We start from the raw sequence: 16,129 nt of genomic DNA, 5'->3' as shown, positions 1-16,129 counted from the left end.
CAGTTGCCATAACTTGCCATGTAAGCAATCACAGCAGGCTCAGACACTAATGACAAGCCTGACCAGACCACGTAATCTACAAGTGAAAACATTCTAACTTCATATTGTATTACCTGTGCAGACATTTTTAGCATATCTGTTTTAGTAATCATCCGCGGAAATAGGGATAAAACTCTGACCTGAATTCAAACGAGCCTGGCCAGGATTTCACCATCAAACCTGCTCAGCTTTCTCAAACACAAAAAGACTGCATTCGTACTAGACGTGGGAAATGGGGATTGAAATAATATCTAACACAGTTAAACTGGTGTTAGTAAAGGTCACTAAAACATACTTATTTGGCCTGATTATTTAAACATTTTTGTAGAACGTAATCAAATGTTTAGCCATAAGAATAGAGTTAGTCTATACCAAAACACACTTTTGTTCTATGACACACAGCATAACGAAATCGGTGTAAGCAGCTTCACATGCTTTCATCTTTACTTTTTTTATTTTACCCCAAAATAGAGGAACTGTAATAAGAAAATAAGTTAATAAACTGCATGATTCACATATACAGCATCACACTGTGTTCTGTAAAAAAAGACCCAACCTATTTAAATTAAATGAGGGCACGCGCATGATTTATGTAGGCTGAGCTATTTCTAGAAAAAAAGGCTTGCACAAAAGGGATAGAATCCAATCAAAAATTGTCATTTTATGGGTTACACTCCCAACATTGACAATAAAAACCTCATTTGGGCATTGAACTTCATATTTCAAATTCCCCAAACACAAATGCCCAACTCTGAAACACAATAGTTATACTGTCATTTAATATGAACATTCTCTGTATTTCTACAAACTTTAAAATAATCCATAGATACGACTATAAGACAAGATTTTTCTTTTTAAAATGCATTTAAAATGTCTCACTTTAAAAATTCATAACCTTATTTTGTAAGGACAACATTCTGAGAACATCATAAACTGAAAAACAAAATCCAGCCATCAGGGAGAGAATTCCGATTTCATGACTGTATGCATCCAATGGTTCGTAAACATAGCATTAAAAAACAGGGTTTGGACTGCATTGTAAAGTTAATATTTTTGAACATCCAACAACTCCAAACCTCTCAAGTTTTGACCTGCACTTTCCAAATGCCTTCATATTTTCTATGGCAAAAAAAAAAAAACATTTGAAGCACAGTAACAATTAGAAGATTTGAAGAATGACCTATTTTTTGATTCCCCTGTGCATTAAGTGAGGCATAAGCCAAGAAAATTTGAAACTCTTACTTATTACTCCAGCGAGAATTAGGACATGGCTGTTGCAGTAGGGTATGGAGAGAAGTGTCATTCTCCATTTGCATTTGTGTCATTTGGGATTTTATTTTCTCTTTTGCCATCCCCCTCATAAAACCATTAAAAAGATTCCATTTTTCTTTATCCTGCAGCACATTCCAAATTAAGTCAGACCGTTCCCTGACTCAAGCTTGGAAATATCTTCCCCATAAACCACGTGTATGGAAAAACAGCATGAATTATTTATCAGCCACAGTACTTAAACCACATCAATGTCCCCTTGTTTACTGATAAGTTCAAATGGCATCTCTTGATGGCTTTGTCCTTTACCTCTTTTGTAGTGCAAGCAATGGACATCACTGGTTCTTGTATTTAATAATATTTTTGGAAAATGGCTAAAGAACCAGGCAAACAAAGCATAGCAGGTGTGTGAGCGTGTTTCACATATGTTAGCCTGAAGTTATTTCTTGATGCAAACATAATTTATTAAATTGCTTCATGTACAGAGATTGACTAGAGAGCATGATAGCTTTGCACACTTAACACGCATTAGGTTGTGATCTCACAGAGTTAACTGTCCATAAATCTTTATGTTCTTGTGATCATTCCTGCTACATCGTCTAGATATACACACATATGCTGAACAAGTGCAGGATTGCATAATCCCTTCCTATCTGTTGAAGAAATAGAATAGAAATAAAGAATAGAGAAGAAATTTTCTGTTTTTACAACGCACATTTACATGCTTTAAATGAGAATTATATTAAGCATATTTTCCTAACCAAAACATGTGTAAGGATGACTGTATTTTGAGAAGTTCACTGTCTTTAATTGTGTATACAAAACCAAAATGACAACTGTTTGTGCACCCGAGACTTGGAGCTTTTAACCACACATTACATTGGCTTTCACAATGATCATTAAGGTTAGTGGTTCAGTAAAGATAAAAGCATGTGCATTGCTGCAGACCATCTCCATCTAGGAACTTCAGATCGCAAAACACATTTACTAAAAGTCGTTACAACCACATAAATTCAGTGACACTACAGTGATTTTTAAATATTTTAAAGAATTCTGCAGGATATAAATACGGCTTATGACTATGTGCAAATTATTTTATGTATGCCAGGACAGATGCAATGATATCAAATAGAATTTCACATTTTTCTTCAATGAAATACCCTCTATCTTGGTATATTAAAAGTAGCTTATCTTCATCTGTTAGACTTTCTTTAAAAAGCAAGAGGTTCAATTCCTAGTACTTTGATTTTAAGGAACTATAATGAACAAAATTCCACTTTTTAATTTGGAAATGAACTCTCTGTTTGCAGTTGCTAACTGTTAATGCCAATGGGAATTTAATGTTGGAATAATTGTTTCATATTCCTAGGTTACTGTTGAGACGCTTTAGGCTTGAAAATAAATTAGCTGGAATAAAACTCTTGACAGCTTTTGGGCAGAAATAGTTACATCTGCTCCGAAGATACGTATGCATTATTCCAATGCTTTGTGTGTCTTTTTATAGCGTGCAGTAATCACTCTAAATCTACCCATATGTAGCTTTGCAGTGTTTTTCAGTTCCAATATTAAACGGCTTTAAGTCTTTGCCATGCACCTCTTTAAATCTGATCTGCTGGAATACTGCGAGACCTGCCAAGAGGGCGACTGTCACAGGCCAGTAACACAGTGCAGCTACATTAAGTTTTGTGTAAACTTCTGTCAATGTTTTGATCAAAAACGTCAGGGATCGTACTTAAAGACTTCCCTATCCTTTCAGAGGGGACGCCAGCATCTTGTGGCATCGTTCTAAATTACTTCAATGAACATCTTGAGCAAACAAATGTGGAAATTTAAAAGTTGTTTTTAGGCAGGGAAACGGTTTGAGATATTATGTGACCAACACATTTCCCATTACTAAACCTGCAGAACATATGATTGCTCTGTTCTGGGGAACGTACACGGCTCATTTGATGCTTGATCATTGCTCGTACTTCTCTTGTTTAAAAAAAATTCTTACAAAACCATAGGTGAAGCGTTCAGCTTTTTTGACTCGTCTACTGTCATCCTGGTGTACTTAATTTAATTATTAAAAAATGAGGACACCAAAGGATCTGGTCTCAATTCCACGAGATGTGAAAATGCACACTCTGTTGACAGCGTCACAGCTCAGATATTTTCAAGATTTTACGGCAATTATCTTACCCATTTAAAAGCAACATCTTGCTTTTACTGCTGCCAAGTCACAGATATTCTTCTTCAGGGGGACAAAATGCAGTCACTTACCCCATCTACGTTTACTGTACATCGGGTGCTTTCTGCATCATTTTGCCTCTAAATCATGGTTAGATACTATAAAACAGATAATCTCATTTGTAAGCCATCCTACACTAAAGGAAAAAAAAGTGGAAATCAAACCTGATGCAAATTATTTTTTATGACATCTCACACTGTGATGACTCTATGGATTTTGCAAATGAGAAACTTCAATTACTATCTGAACCAAATAATGACGGTTTTAAGATCAGCTTCCTCTTGCTGGCACAAAATGACCTTGCAGATCTAAGCCATAACCAAAATATTTCTTTCTAAAAAGAACAGTTTTTTTTCTTGCTGTTTGCAGATAAGTAAGGTATACACTGTGTAACAGCGTAATATAGTATGCACTCAATCATTTTTCCATTGATCAAATGCGTTTTGAATTGTTAAAGAAATACTGCGGATAAAATTTTCTAAATCTTGAACACAATTTTGCATTGGCTGAAGAATACCTTCATATAAAGAATGTATTTTATACTATTATACAATTAAATAATTGTTACAAACAAAAATAAATCCACTGTTTAAAAGAGAGAAGGATTCTTTAAACCTTTATCCTTCTGTCACTGCCCTAACAAACTACAATTAACTTGCAAGTGCACTTATGTACACACACAGCATGCAGCAGATGGCTTTTCTGCTCATTATCGCTGTTTGTGCTCTCACATTTGAAAAACAATCACAGAAAATTGTCAGAATTCCTCATTTCTCTTACAACAGGATGATAGAGCATAAACAAAGACACAACGTGTCCATTCAAGCTAAGTGCCGTATCCCATAAGGCAGAGTGTCACAGACAGAGATGCTAAATAGATCCTTCTGCAAGGATAAAAACACAAACAACCTGCTGTATATGTGTGTGCAGGGATCATAAAAGCTGATAATAACATAAAATTTTGTCTAATTGTGGATCTTAACAAAGCAAAAAGACATGAAGCAGAAAATTAACAAGAGGCAACTCAGCAACTTCAGAAATTAAATTTCCACTGCACAAGCTAGTTTTTAGATAAGCGACTTGTGCACCTTAAAAACAAACCTGCCTTTGATTCCCAAGCTGACGAAATTTCAACATTCCACATAAAAATCAACAATTCTATTTAAATATTGCATTTTTTTCAGGAGCCTGCACAGATGAGTAACTTCTTAACTTGAGCTGTTAAATAAAGTGAGTTTGCTTCCTTTAATACCTCCTGTGTAGAACTGGGCAGGAGAAGAAAGAAAGTTACAGTAGCATCATCTTCATCTCCCTTCTGAATGAAATGCCATTCACGTTTATCATCTTAATCCTTGCATTTCATACGATGAAATCCTAAAGAAAGCATCTCTCAAGTACCCTCATAAACCACAAAGCTTGCTCATCTCTAAATAATGTAATGCAGAACACCAAGGCAGAAGAGTCTGGATATCTGAAATGCATCAGAAGGAAAAGAAGAAAAAAATGTTTAAACGGTGCTAAAATAAACTCTCTACTGAAGACATAGCCTACTATTTATCTGATAAGACAGTAGAGATAATAGTCCAGGAACCATTTTCACAGATCTAAGTCTTTAGGGAAAACATTATACTCTATGTAGTTCAGCAGTGTTAAAAACCCACCACTTGTCTAACTACACAGAATGTGCCAGACTGATGGCTTCAGATGAATAAGAAAATAACAGTGTAATTAAAATGACTTAAACAATTGTGATTGGGGTTATTTACACCATGAACATCAGCTTCAAGCATCTGGAAATTGTTCTCAGTAAAGCTTTCAAAATATAAAACAGAACAAAATGCTGCACGCTGTGTTTTGCAAGTGTTCAGTAGACACTATCACTGTAAGCACGGAGGAAATAAATAAATCGGGAACTGGGAACAAATCAGAAGATGAATTAAGGGGTTCTGAAAGGACTGCACAGAGAGCCCTTGCTCGAGATCCACTGATCTGGATTCCAGACTCGGGCTCCCAGCGCTTGAATGATGTCATTATGCAGCCTCGCTTATTCTGCGTCAGTCGCACAACCCCAGCACTGCACTACCGTGCCGCTTCTGCAGTGAAGTCTTGGCCTACACAATGCCTGTTGGGAAGCAAAGCAGTCTAACTGCACATTTCAACACAAGTGCTATTAAACCAACAAATGGTTTCTCACATCAGTTCGGCGGTACGGTCTCGCCAACGACCCCACACACCACCCCCATCCCCCATATTTCTATGGAGAATTTGGGCACACCGAAACCCAGCTGCACTGGAAAACCAAACACGCGCAACAGTCCGGACTGCGAAAAGGCAGTAAAAATCTATATTTCATTTTAAGGCACAGAAGGATCGCTCTGTTGGGACTCCGGCAGGCAAACCATGTCTTAGGCTCAGGCCAGGTCTTAGGTCAGTGAGAGGAACAAAACCGAACCCCAGCCTGAACAACCTTGACCCCAAATGTTCATGAAACCATGACCCTTCAGAAGAAAATGTGCCTAATACAACAACGAGAAATGAGAAAAAGTACTTCTTCTTCTCCTCCATGTGCTGCATTTCGTGAAAAACCAACAAACAGTGAAAAGATTCAAACTCAGAACCATTCGAAACAAGAGCGCCGCGTGACTGATTGGTGGCACCGCAGTGTGCAGAGCGAAAGCCGACCACGTCCCCACGCCGTGTCTCTCCGTGACGAGAGGCTGCAGCCACGGAGGGTCAGATTAATTAAGCTCAGCAGCAGCTGCAGTGCAACGTGAGACCCCGCTCTGCCACAGTTCGCACCAGTCCAGCCCAATTACCTGCAGAGCCTCAGCGCTGGACATCTGACATTTCTCCTGCGCCGTTCGCCAGGGCCTCGCTCTCGCGAGTCCCCTGATGAATTTTTCAATCTGACTTCAATGTCTTTCCGAGCTGCGGCCTGAAGTGCAGCAGCACCTGCTGTGCCTGGCAATGATGAGTCCCAGAGAGATCTTTGTCAATCAGGCTGCTGCAGATGTTGCTCTACTTCAAGCAAGAGCTGCATCCAAACATGGACATGAAGAAGGGGAACTGCAGGCCCCAGCCTTCGACCGCGAGTTCTATTTCGAAGAGCTCCGAGCCCGGTGAACTCACAAAAGCCAAGTTTTTACATCTTGGAGGTCTTCCAGCGAAAGCAGCTGAGGCTAAACACGGAGGTCAACATCAACAAAGATTACAACCAAATTCACAGGCAGGTCCCTGCCAGAACTGCCCCCTAAGAATCACCTAAAAAAAAAACGGTTTTGTGTCACTATACGGCATTGCCCTTGTTCACCACTGACACAGAATTGCATTCGCCTTCATTGTACCAGGCTGTTCCGGAAAAAAAAAAAAGTGGATCCAGCCAATTTTTTTGTTTGTTTTCCCTCTCTTTGATTTATTTAATTTTTTGATGTCCCTAAAGCATTCCAACTGCTAATGTACTGTAACAGTTACATTTGTTCCAAAGAGAAATATATTCCAACAATCTGTTTCGCAAGGGAGGCCGTAGCTCTCAGAATGAAGGAAAATAAACCCTGTTTGCGATGCTGCTAACAACAAAAGTGACAATGATTGGAAAAAAAGAAAAATAAACAAATGTGAAAGGCTATCACAAGCCTGAGCTGGTGTCATCTAAGTTGTATCGTTTTCTGAAGAGTCATATCTCCATTGGAAGCAACTAATGGGCTGATTACAACAGAGACAGGGACTTTGAGATTACTGAGAAACTGCCCAATAAAACATGTTTATATACAATTCCCTCACATAACTTGGAATCATATCCCTTCCCATCTGTGACAGGTCATAACTCACTGTCTGCCATCTCTTTAACAGCCCTAAGAATCTAGGGTTGCAGTTTGCCATGCATGGCATACCAATCCACTGCCAGTGCAAATTCTTGTCAACATATAATAAATTTATCATTTAAACCGGTTTTCAAGCAAAGTACTGCAGTATACATTGCCCCTTGAAACAGAACATTTTATAGGATGATGTAGTGAAGTAAAATAAAGTCTTCTTAAGAGACTGATGGAGCTTTTATATTTTGCACTTACAATATTAACAATGTACTGTACAAGTAGGTGTCCTATTTACAGCTATCCTTTCACTAGAGAATTCATTCCTGTCATTGTGGCAGCCATTGTCTACAATGGTCTACAGGCTCCCAGTGGGTCTCAAGATGTGTGTTTCATTAGAAATATTGTTCAGACCTAGATCTGGGCTTTTAACGCATGCCAAAACTCCAGAAGACAGAGATGGTACAGCCGGAGTTAAATTCAGCTCAAGCTGAAGGTGGATGTTCCCCTCACTAAAAAGGATTTCATGGTTAAAATCTTGAATCCACAGTATCTCTTTGCGTCTAACTGTGATTCACTTACACAGAATAAGATCCTTTGTACTACGTGTGCAGAATAATTTGTTTGGCTGGAGAAGAAAGACAAACTGGAATTTCCTGTACCAAAGAATTTTTAATACGTACTCCACAAAATTATATTTTTTATATTATACATTCTATATAATAAAATGATTAACCTTTATTTGTTTCTTTATGTTTCTGTGCTACAAATTACATTTCATAGGCAATACTAACCAAAAGGTCTTAAAAATAATAAGAAAAAATACTGTGACCTTTTATGACAACAGCATTCATTCAAAAATGTTTTATTATTAATAGCTGTTACCTGGTATAAACACACATCTGAAAGGCATATGCTACAAAAAGTAAAAAAAAAATTTAAAACTTTTGCACACACATTTCAAAGCGTTGAGTGGTTACCTGAATCCTGATTTAACTTAATTACGAAATCACAAATGAAAAAAAGAATCGAATTGCAATCTCTGGAAAGCTGCAAACAAAAGCTCTCTCTGCAACTATAGAAGGTACAGAAGAGATGACACTGTCTCCCACTTCAGCTGGCTGTTGTAAAAGAACTGCACTGAAAGCCTAAGCAAATCAGTACTTTAAACAAAGTGGTGTCTACTGAATACCACTATCCCTGAAATCTAAAATGACAAAAAAAATGCCCTCTGTCCTCTAGCAGAGAACAAAGAGAGCCCCACCTCAATTAGCCCTTAAGTCCGAGCCTAATTTTACTATATTTACCACCTCCACTCCAAGCTCTTCCTTATGTGCCCTTCAGACCCATGTCTCTGAAATTCATGTTTGCATAGATCATGCACATAGCAGCTGCCATATTGAAAACCGTCAGAGGAACAGCTGCCATCAGTGTTATCTGCCTCTCGACCATCGCTCGCAGATTAATCACGGACGAGTAGCACAGGAGCAACCCCGCGTTCTTGACAACTCAGAAAGATACGCAATTACACAAAATGAAGCTGGAACAGGCTCTTCTAGCTCCTTCTTAGCACAGAAATCATGTACACTGCACCAAAAAGATATCATCTTCAGGGCCTGTTACCTTAGCAACCAGTTCAATCATGCTATTCATCACAACTCTAACTCCTTCTAGAGAACTCTCCGACACACACACTCTCTACACAACCTGATCCACCCCTTTGAAATTTCTGATACACTTGTAGTTAAAAGCAAAGACTCTTAAGAGAAAAAAAAGGACGACCAGGTTGTATCGCTCATGCATTCGGGTTGTTAAGTCTTCTGCGACTTGCAAATTGCTTGCGACCTGATGCATCTGGTTGAAGTTTAATCAATAGAATGAAACAAGTGCATGAGGAGTTAAAACTGACAGCCTTCACTAAAAAAACTCTTCGCAGTACAGAATGCTTTCTTCAAACTAAGGATGATTTTCTCAGAGGACTAAACTGGACAGGCACCAAAATATCTGACAAACATTTTTTTTTATTTCAACAAATTGAATAATAGTTTATGCCCCACTGTCCAATGCACCAAGCAGAAGATGAGTTAATCATGATATCGCAAAGAAAATAATATAATATCAACTAATGAATAGTTGAATGACTCAAGTAATGAATGATAACATATTCTCTTGCAGAAGGCATATTAAAAACCTTGGTTAACCACAAAATAAAGCACATATAAACTACATCAAGACAAAACCACTTCTCAAAAACAATTCTTAAGTACTTAAGAGAGCGAATAAATACAATTTTACTACTCCCTGAATACAAATAGTCAGGCAATTTAATATGAAATGCATATGAAAACTAAATGTGCGCCTTAAACTTTTTTTAAGATGCAAATCACAAACAGGACTGCTGTGAAATAACAAATTGGGAAAAACCACATAATGGCAGGCATATTATCTAAATCAAAACAGCCTGTAACCTAATGGTTGTGACATTATGAACAGCATGCAAAATACATTTCTGGTTCAGCAGCATGTTGACCAAAAGAAAATGCACAAAACGATTTGTACAGTAAGAAATCTGATGCCCTTTACTTAAACATTTCCAAAAATACCAGCAAGGAAGTATTAACAATAAGGAGTTCATTTATACTGTCACTGTCCACTTAACAGCCAAAACACATTAATGAAAATGACTGAAATATTTTAGGACCACACAAGATATTTTGTTACCGATAAATTAGTACAATCTGGGAGAAACAAAACTAATTTCTCCAAAAACTTATATTTTATTAACTTAATTGATCTTTACAATATTCACTCATGACAACACCTTCTGTTGTAAGCTAGCAGAATCAGCAAGATTATCTCAAGGTTATACTAATTATTTAGACTATATCAGAGGACGCAGCCAAAACAATGCTATCCTTTAGTACTGGGCTTTTTGGTCTGTTGAAACATTCAGGTATTCAAAGTCTGTATTAAGAGTACTTTTTAGATTTTAAATTTTTGATTGAAATGATTGAAAGATGATTTCATTTGAATTAAGACTGAAAAAACTAACTAAAAGTCTGTTGTTTTAATGAAATAATATTAATTCCTAAGAAATTAAAATGATTAATCACAAAGCGAAATATCTTATGAAAACATTTAAAAAGCTACACAATATTTAGCACTTTTCATTGGCTTTTGCCCCATGGGTCACCAAAACAAGCAGCAAAACCCTCAAGATTTTATCAAAGTCAAAATATTGCCGATTAAGAATTTTCATACAGAAAACATAATATGTTTTAGTTTAAATTAATTTAATTTTAAGGGTGCCAGGTTCTCAAAAGAAGATCAACAGTTTTAAAAGTGGGGGTACGCTTATATATGTAGTATATAACGTCTGGCGTGTACAATCATAAGAAAAGGGCTGCTCAACATCCACGATATCTTGCATGGTTTTGTTCTCTTGAGTGACTGGCGGGGGGAAAAAAAAAACAGAAAAGGCGTCATACTCAGAAAGCAAAACTAAACCGCAAACCATGAGGATCGTGAGATCAACAGTTTCTCCTGCAGGGACAGAGTGGGAAGAGCACATTTCCCCATCCTGCTTGCAGCGCGAGTGTGAGAGGGCTGGAAGATGACCAGGAACCTCCGGCTCTGGGAATGCCAAGACCTCAGAAAATTCCACAGGCTCGTGGTCAAACACAAACACTAACACTAAGCAACAGCCAGCCCCTGGAGGATCCATTTATCTCATCTGTCCACGCCATGGCAGGTAGAGAAGTGCATTAAATCTTCAGCCGTGACTACAAAACTACTCCCACATTCAAACACTTTCCCCGCTGTTTGAGGCTTTAGACTTTATAGCCTGCTCCTGCCATACTGTAGATGTGCTCCAGCATGTGGGACACGCACTGTGAGAGCTTTGGGGGATTTTCGAAAGAGCAGTAAACTTTTCAGCGTGGTCACATTCGCCGTTTCGCAGGAGAACAGCCCACACAGCACAACAAATCTAGAGCCGCGTTTTTTTTCTTCTCGTTGGTGCCCTTATCGTTAAGAATCAGAATCTCTACTTTTCCTGCTCGAGCGGTGATTCCACCCCACCCCCCACGCCAAGAGAGAGGGTATGAAAATGAAATATTCCAAATGTTTCCCTGCCACACCAGCTGTCCTGCCTATTCCATGGAACCCATTCAAGTCCCTGCAAGCGGCTCCACTCCACTACACAGAAACTAACAACGCTTTTGTCATCAAGCAACAGATTTCTCTTCCACAACCCCTTCAACCCTAGGCCAGTCGCTCCGATTAGAAACGTGAGACCAGCCTGGAAAGGGGAGAGTGCTTGCAGAGTAGTCCCAGATTCATCTGGAAGGCTGACTGCAAAAGGTATTTGAAAGGTACAGAACCTTTGATAGTCTCGTGCCATTTACAAGAAAGCACACAGCTCCATGCTTAAAATGACATCCTAGGGATGAATATAAAGATATAGAATCACTACCAGGTGTGGATCAGGGTCACATGCTAAACACTGCTCTGCCAGACCATCCCTATGCTCATCTGCAAAACTGTGCTATTCATTTCTTTACCAATACGGATGTTTAACTAGATCAATAACATCTGTTTTAAAAAACAATCATGTCTCCATGCGGATAATGTTTATCTTTCTAAAAACTCTTAAAATTGACAGCTGACTGTCTGACTGTGCATAGATGGCTAGAAAAAAAAGGCATCCTAAATATATAGGATTTTATTTATTAAAGGCTCTTATTTTTAAACAATGAGAAACAATAAAGGTCATAAATTGAGCAACAGTTCGGAGCAGAAAATAAACACATAATTTATAAAGTCACTGCACTGTAAGGACCCCTGTGTAATCACCATGACAATCAAACATTCCTTCTGCCTTCAGCCAGATTCCTACCTGTCAAACCCTGGACCAGACAGACAGAGCAAATATTTACATTCAACATATCAGCCCACAAGTGCAGGCAAACCGAAGACACATTAAACTGATCACAAGGATCTGTGTTCCGAAGCACGCACTTTGTTGAAATATTGTACATAAACACCTTTTCAAACTTATCCAAATGGATTTGATTTCAATTCTTTAAAATCGCATAAAATAATCGGGTGGAGACAATTAAGATAAACATCATCATCCAAAAAAAAAAAAAAAAGAATGTTTGAAAACATTCTCCGGATGTCGTATCTGCTAAAACAAAAACACCTACCTGGGTAAAAATCTTTGGATTTTGACAGTTTGATGGTCGCCCCGGTCTCTTTCTGAAGCTGCACAATTGTCTGTCCTCCTTTTCCAATTATAGATCCAGCAGCATAACTAGGTATTAGAACTTTTAAGAAAAATTGGCCGTCTTCTGTAAAACATCAAAAAATCAATCAATCAATCATAAAATTAAAAAAAATACATGATGTACAGGAAACGTAAACGGTGATAAGGGTAATGGAAACAGAACTGACAGAAGAGGTAAATTGCACGAATAATGAACGTTCAATTACAAAGGTATGAAACCGCTGTGAAACAATGGAAAACTTGGAATTTCATCTTTTTTTGCAAACGTCGTGTAATATAAAACCTGCCCGCCCAACATGCGTGCGCTTCCCGTTGTTACTACAACATGCTGGAAGTGGTGAGAGGCTCCTGATGTAATACACAGAATAACTGGAAAAAAAAAACCAAGCTTCATCTTTACTTAGATACTGCATTCCAGTTTCCTTCGTATGAAGCATTTTCTTCGGACTCTTAAATTGGAAGCAGATGACAAATGAGGTCCTTGTGATTTATCATGGATTTCTAATTGATACAATGTTGTGCCACAGACACCAACAACGCCTAAATCCGACCGAGAACTGGGGGGAAATGAACAGCGTTAAAATCAGTGCCCAGCCTGAAGGTGATCATTATGGGAAATTGCTGTTTTCTCGCACAAATAAAGAAGTTAGCAAACACGCGAGAATGCACCGTAAAGGGTAAAACGATTATCTGGAAAGGAAAACAGAAATACTCAGTGCCTTTCTTTTTAAAAATAAAATAATAATTTAAAAGGCTACTCTGCGCTGCGATATCGGTGAGGCTATACAATCGCATAGCTCAACTGCAATGTCAAAAACCCTGCAGTAATGCGTTTCACTTCACTCCTCAAGCTGTCTGCGATCCCCTTAAAGCGCATTATAATTACAGGATCCTTAAGAGGAGCTTTCCCCGGCGGAAAAAAAAAAGAAAAAGGTTATTATGTACCATTCGGCATGATGCAAATGCGGGCAGGTGGGTCTGCCAGGTGGAGGAACCGGTTCCATAAAAAGTTCTACCCGCCCGCGATCAGATCAAGAAATAGAGAAAAGCGCCAGTCAACTACAGCCTGATGTTCTCTGGGAACAGAATGATCCTGATCGCATCTGCACGACAAGAAAGGACCGATTTAAGCAAGCTGCCCAGGCGAGATGTCCGAGGTGCAAGCCTTCTGCAAATGCCCCCATTGAGTCGTGCGCATCATGGATGCAGACAGGTCGCGGGGCTGCATATTTAAATCTGATCACCGGCGCGCCAGTCGTGCAAACTCGTTATTGATAACTCGTCGGGTTTTTGCAAACGACGACAACAACAACAACAAAACAAAGATTAAAAACAAAGTGAAGACAGCCGCTTAGATAGCACAGCACCGCGCTGATTAAAGCCAAATAGCACGGCGATCGCACGAAGTTGGCTCTCTTTCGCACAGTTTTTGACAACTGCCAGCGTGATAACGGTAAAAAAAACACACACACACACACACAACAACCATGATAATAATAATAATTCTGGGGGACTTTTTTTCTGGTCCATCTCACTTTCTCTTCGGCGCAAACGAAAGCCTTTTCTTTTTTAAAAAACAAACAAACCCCGTTGCAGTTTAACAACAAAAACTTACAGTTTTATTCACACACACACACCCACCCCCCTCCAACCCGTCTCCCCTCTCTCCTCTCCAAACCTCTTTTTTTTCTTCTTCTCTTAAGTGCAAAAAGGGAAGAAAAAAAAAGCATGCTTTTTTAAAGTACATAAAAACGGGTCGCCATGTTTCGGTTGTTTGTTTGTTTGTTTGTTTTTTTTAAAAAAGAAGAATGACTATTGTTATTAGTTTCGCTCCTATAGGGTTATTCCGGCGCAAGCCCCCGAGTGACACGAACAACAGCGGCTATCGGCATGAATGCGGCAGCTACCCACCGCCGGTGTTTGTCCTCTTGGTACTGCCGGCTTCTGGTGGTGCTTCCAGGGGTCTTTTTCGGGAATCCGGCGGGTCCAGGTCTATGGGCACCCCGGTGTGAGTCCCGTTCTGCTGGATAGGAGCTGCCGCCATCATGTTTGCAAAGCTTTTTTTTTTTTCTTTTAAATAACGACAATTATTATTCTTATGAAAAATATTTGGCTTCTTTTTTTGCTAAACGGGTGGAATATCAAAATAATAGTGCAAGAGCAGCTCTTAATCCGGCATGTAGGTGGATGGAGCTGGGGGAAAACTGAATGTGTCAGAAACTGGGGTGGGGGGGAATAGAGGGGGGGGGGGGGAGAAGAAGAGGGAGGGGGGGGGAGGCAGAGAAAGTAAGGAGAGGATGGGATAGTTGGAGCGTGTGCCGTGCGTGCGGAAATCGGGGTCCCGAAGCGTGGCCGCTCGCTTTCGGAGGCTGGAGCTGCTCTGGGCGCTTTCGGTGCGGCTGCTGCTGCCGCCGCGGCTGCTCGCGCATTACTTCCCCGGCTCAGCTCCGGCGGGCTGCCTGCGCTCGCACACACCGGGCGGGTCAAAGGTCACCCAGCCCAGCAACACGGCTCAACCCAGCTTGCACGCCGCCTCCGAAAACAAGACGGTGGCAACCAGCGGGGCGGGGGGGCCGGGAGGCGGGAGGCCACGCCCCCCTCCCCCTCTGATGGGCGTGCGGGGCAACCAATAGGAATTAAGGGGCCGTGATTGGGCCTCGCTCACTTCAGCTATTCGGAGGAGCAGAAGTGGCGAGCGGGGAGGGAAAGGGTTAATATTTGGGAATGACATCATGAACGCCCCCAGTTCTTTGCCGTCTCTACCGGTTGCTTTTATTTTGCAGCATCATGCAAATACGTAGCGGTGCTGCGAGCGAAAGGTGTCAACGTGACAAAGGCCATCAGGCGCACTGAAGCGACACGTTCAGCTAATTTACATTTTTTGTCCTTTTTTTCCCGCTTCATTATAATCCCCACTTCACGCTTATCAATCATCTGTAGTGCATTATCATTTTCTCGGGGGTTGGCTGTTTTCACGTTCTGGCTACTTTTGCAAGTTATTTGATGCTACATTATTTAAATATATATATTTCACTTAAGGTCCTCAGGTCTCTGTCTTTGTTAGGACACTGCAGCCTTTGTGGTACTGTATGTAGCTACTTCGATATTTAACAGGAGCAACCCTGTTGTGTAAAAATGTAAACAAATGCACTGACACTAATCTGTGAGCTGTGAAGTGTTAAACCACTTTACATTATATTTTAAACCGAAGTTAAACCAGTTAGTTTTAAGTTGCAATTTAACAACTGTAACAACGACAAAATACCTATCAGTGCCATATACTGTACAGCCTACCGCAACAACAGTATTCTTAATTTTAAAAGTAACATCTACAGACAATGAAGGAGACACGGTGATGTGATTGTAGTTTTAATTTGTATTTCCCGCTCCTGAAGCATCTGACTGCTATTCACTAACGTGGCTATAGAGTCGTACTGACATGATATAGTGTACTGTACCTCTAAGTCTTAATGGTTAAAAATGAATGCTTTT

General features: G+C 39.7%; 1 protein-coding gene across 4 annotated transcripts in view; it reads right to left on the bottom strand.

Annotated features, from left to right (window-relative positions):
* The window catches only part of LOC148653111 (RNA-binding protein Nova-1), a 68,852-nt gene extending 53,682 nt beyond the window's left edge, over window positions 1-15,170 (bottom strand). Inside the window, exons 1-2 of one of the 4 annotated variants that reach the window (XM_088647682.1) lie at window positions 14,549-15,170; window positions 12,558-12,701 (exon numbers count right to left, since the gene is read on the bottom strand). In XM_088647682.1, coding sequence (XP_088503808.1) covers window positions 12,558-12,701; window positions 14,549-14,684 — 280 coding nt within the window. In that variant the 5' untranslated portion in view covers window positions 14,685-15,170. Of the gene's footprint in view, window positions 1-12,557; window positions 12,702-13,037; window positions 13,522-13,582; window positions 14,224-14,548 lie in introns of those variants that run through there. The other 3 variants (XM_088647683.1, XM_088647685.1, XM_088647684.1) reach the window with 3 other exon arrangements.
* Between the last annotated feature and the right edge of the window lie 959 nt (window positions 15,171-16,129).

This window comes from Lepisosteus platostomus, chromosome 10 (genome assembly GCF_059453375.1).
Source record: "Lepisosteus platostomus isolate fLepPlt1 chromosome 10, fLepPlt1.hap1, whole genome shotgun sequence".
In the NCBI taxonomy this organism is placed as follows: domain Eukaryota; kingdom Metazoa; phylum Chordata; class Actinopteri; order Semionotiformes; family Lepisosteidae; genus Lepisosteus; species Lepisosteus platostomus.
This window is presented reverse-complemented; position numbering and strand designations above follow the sequence as displayed.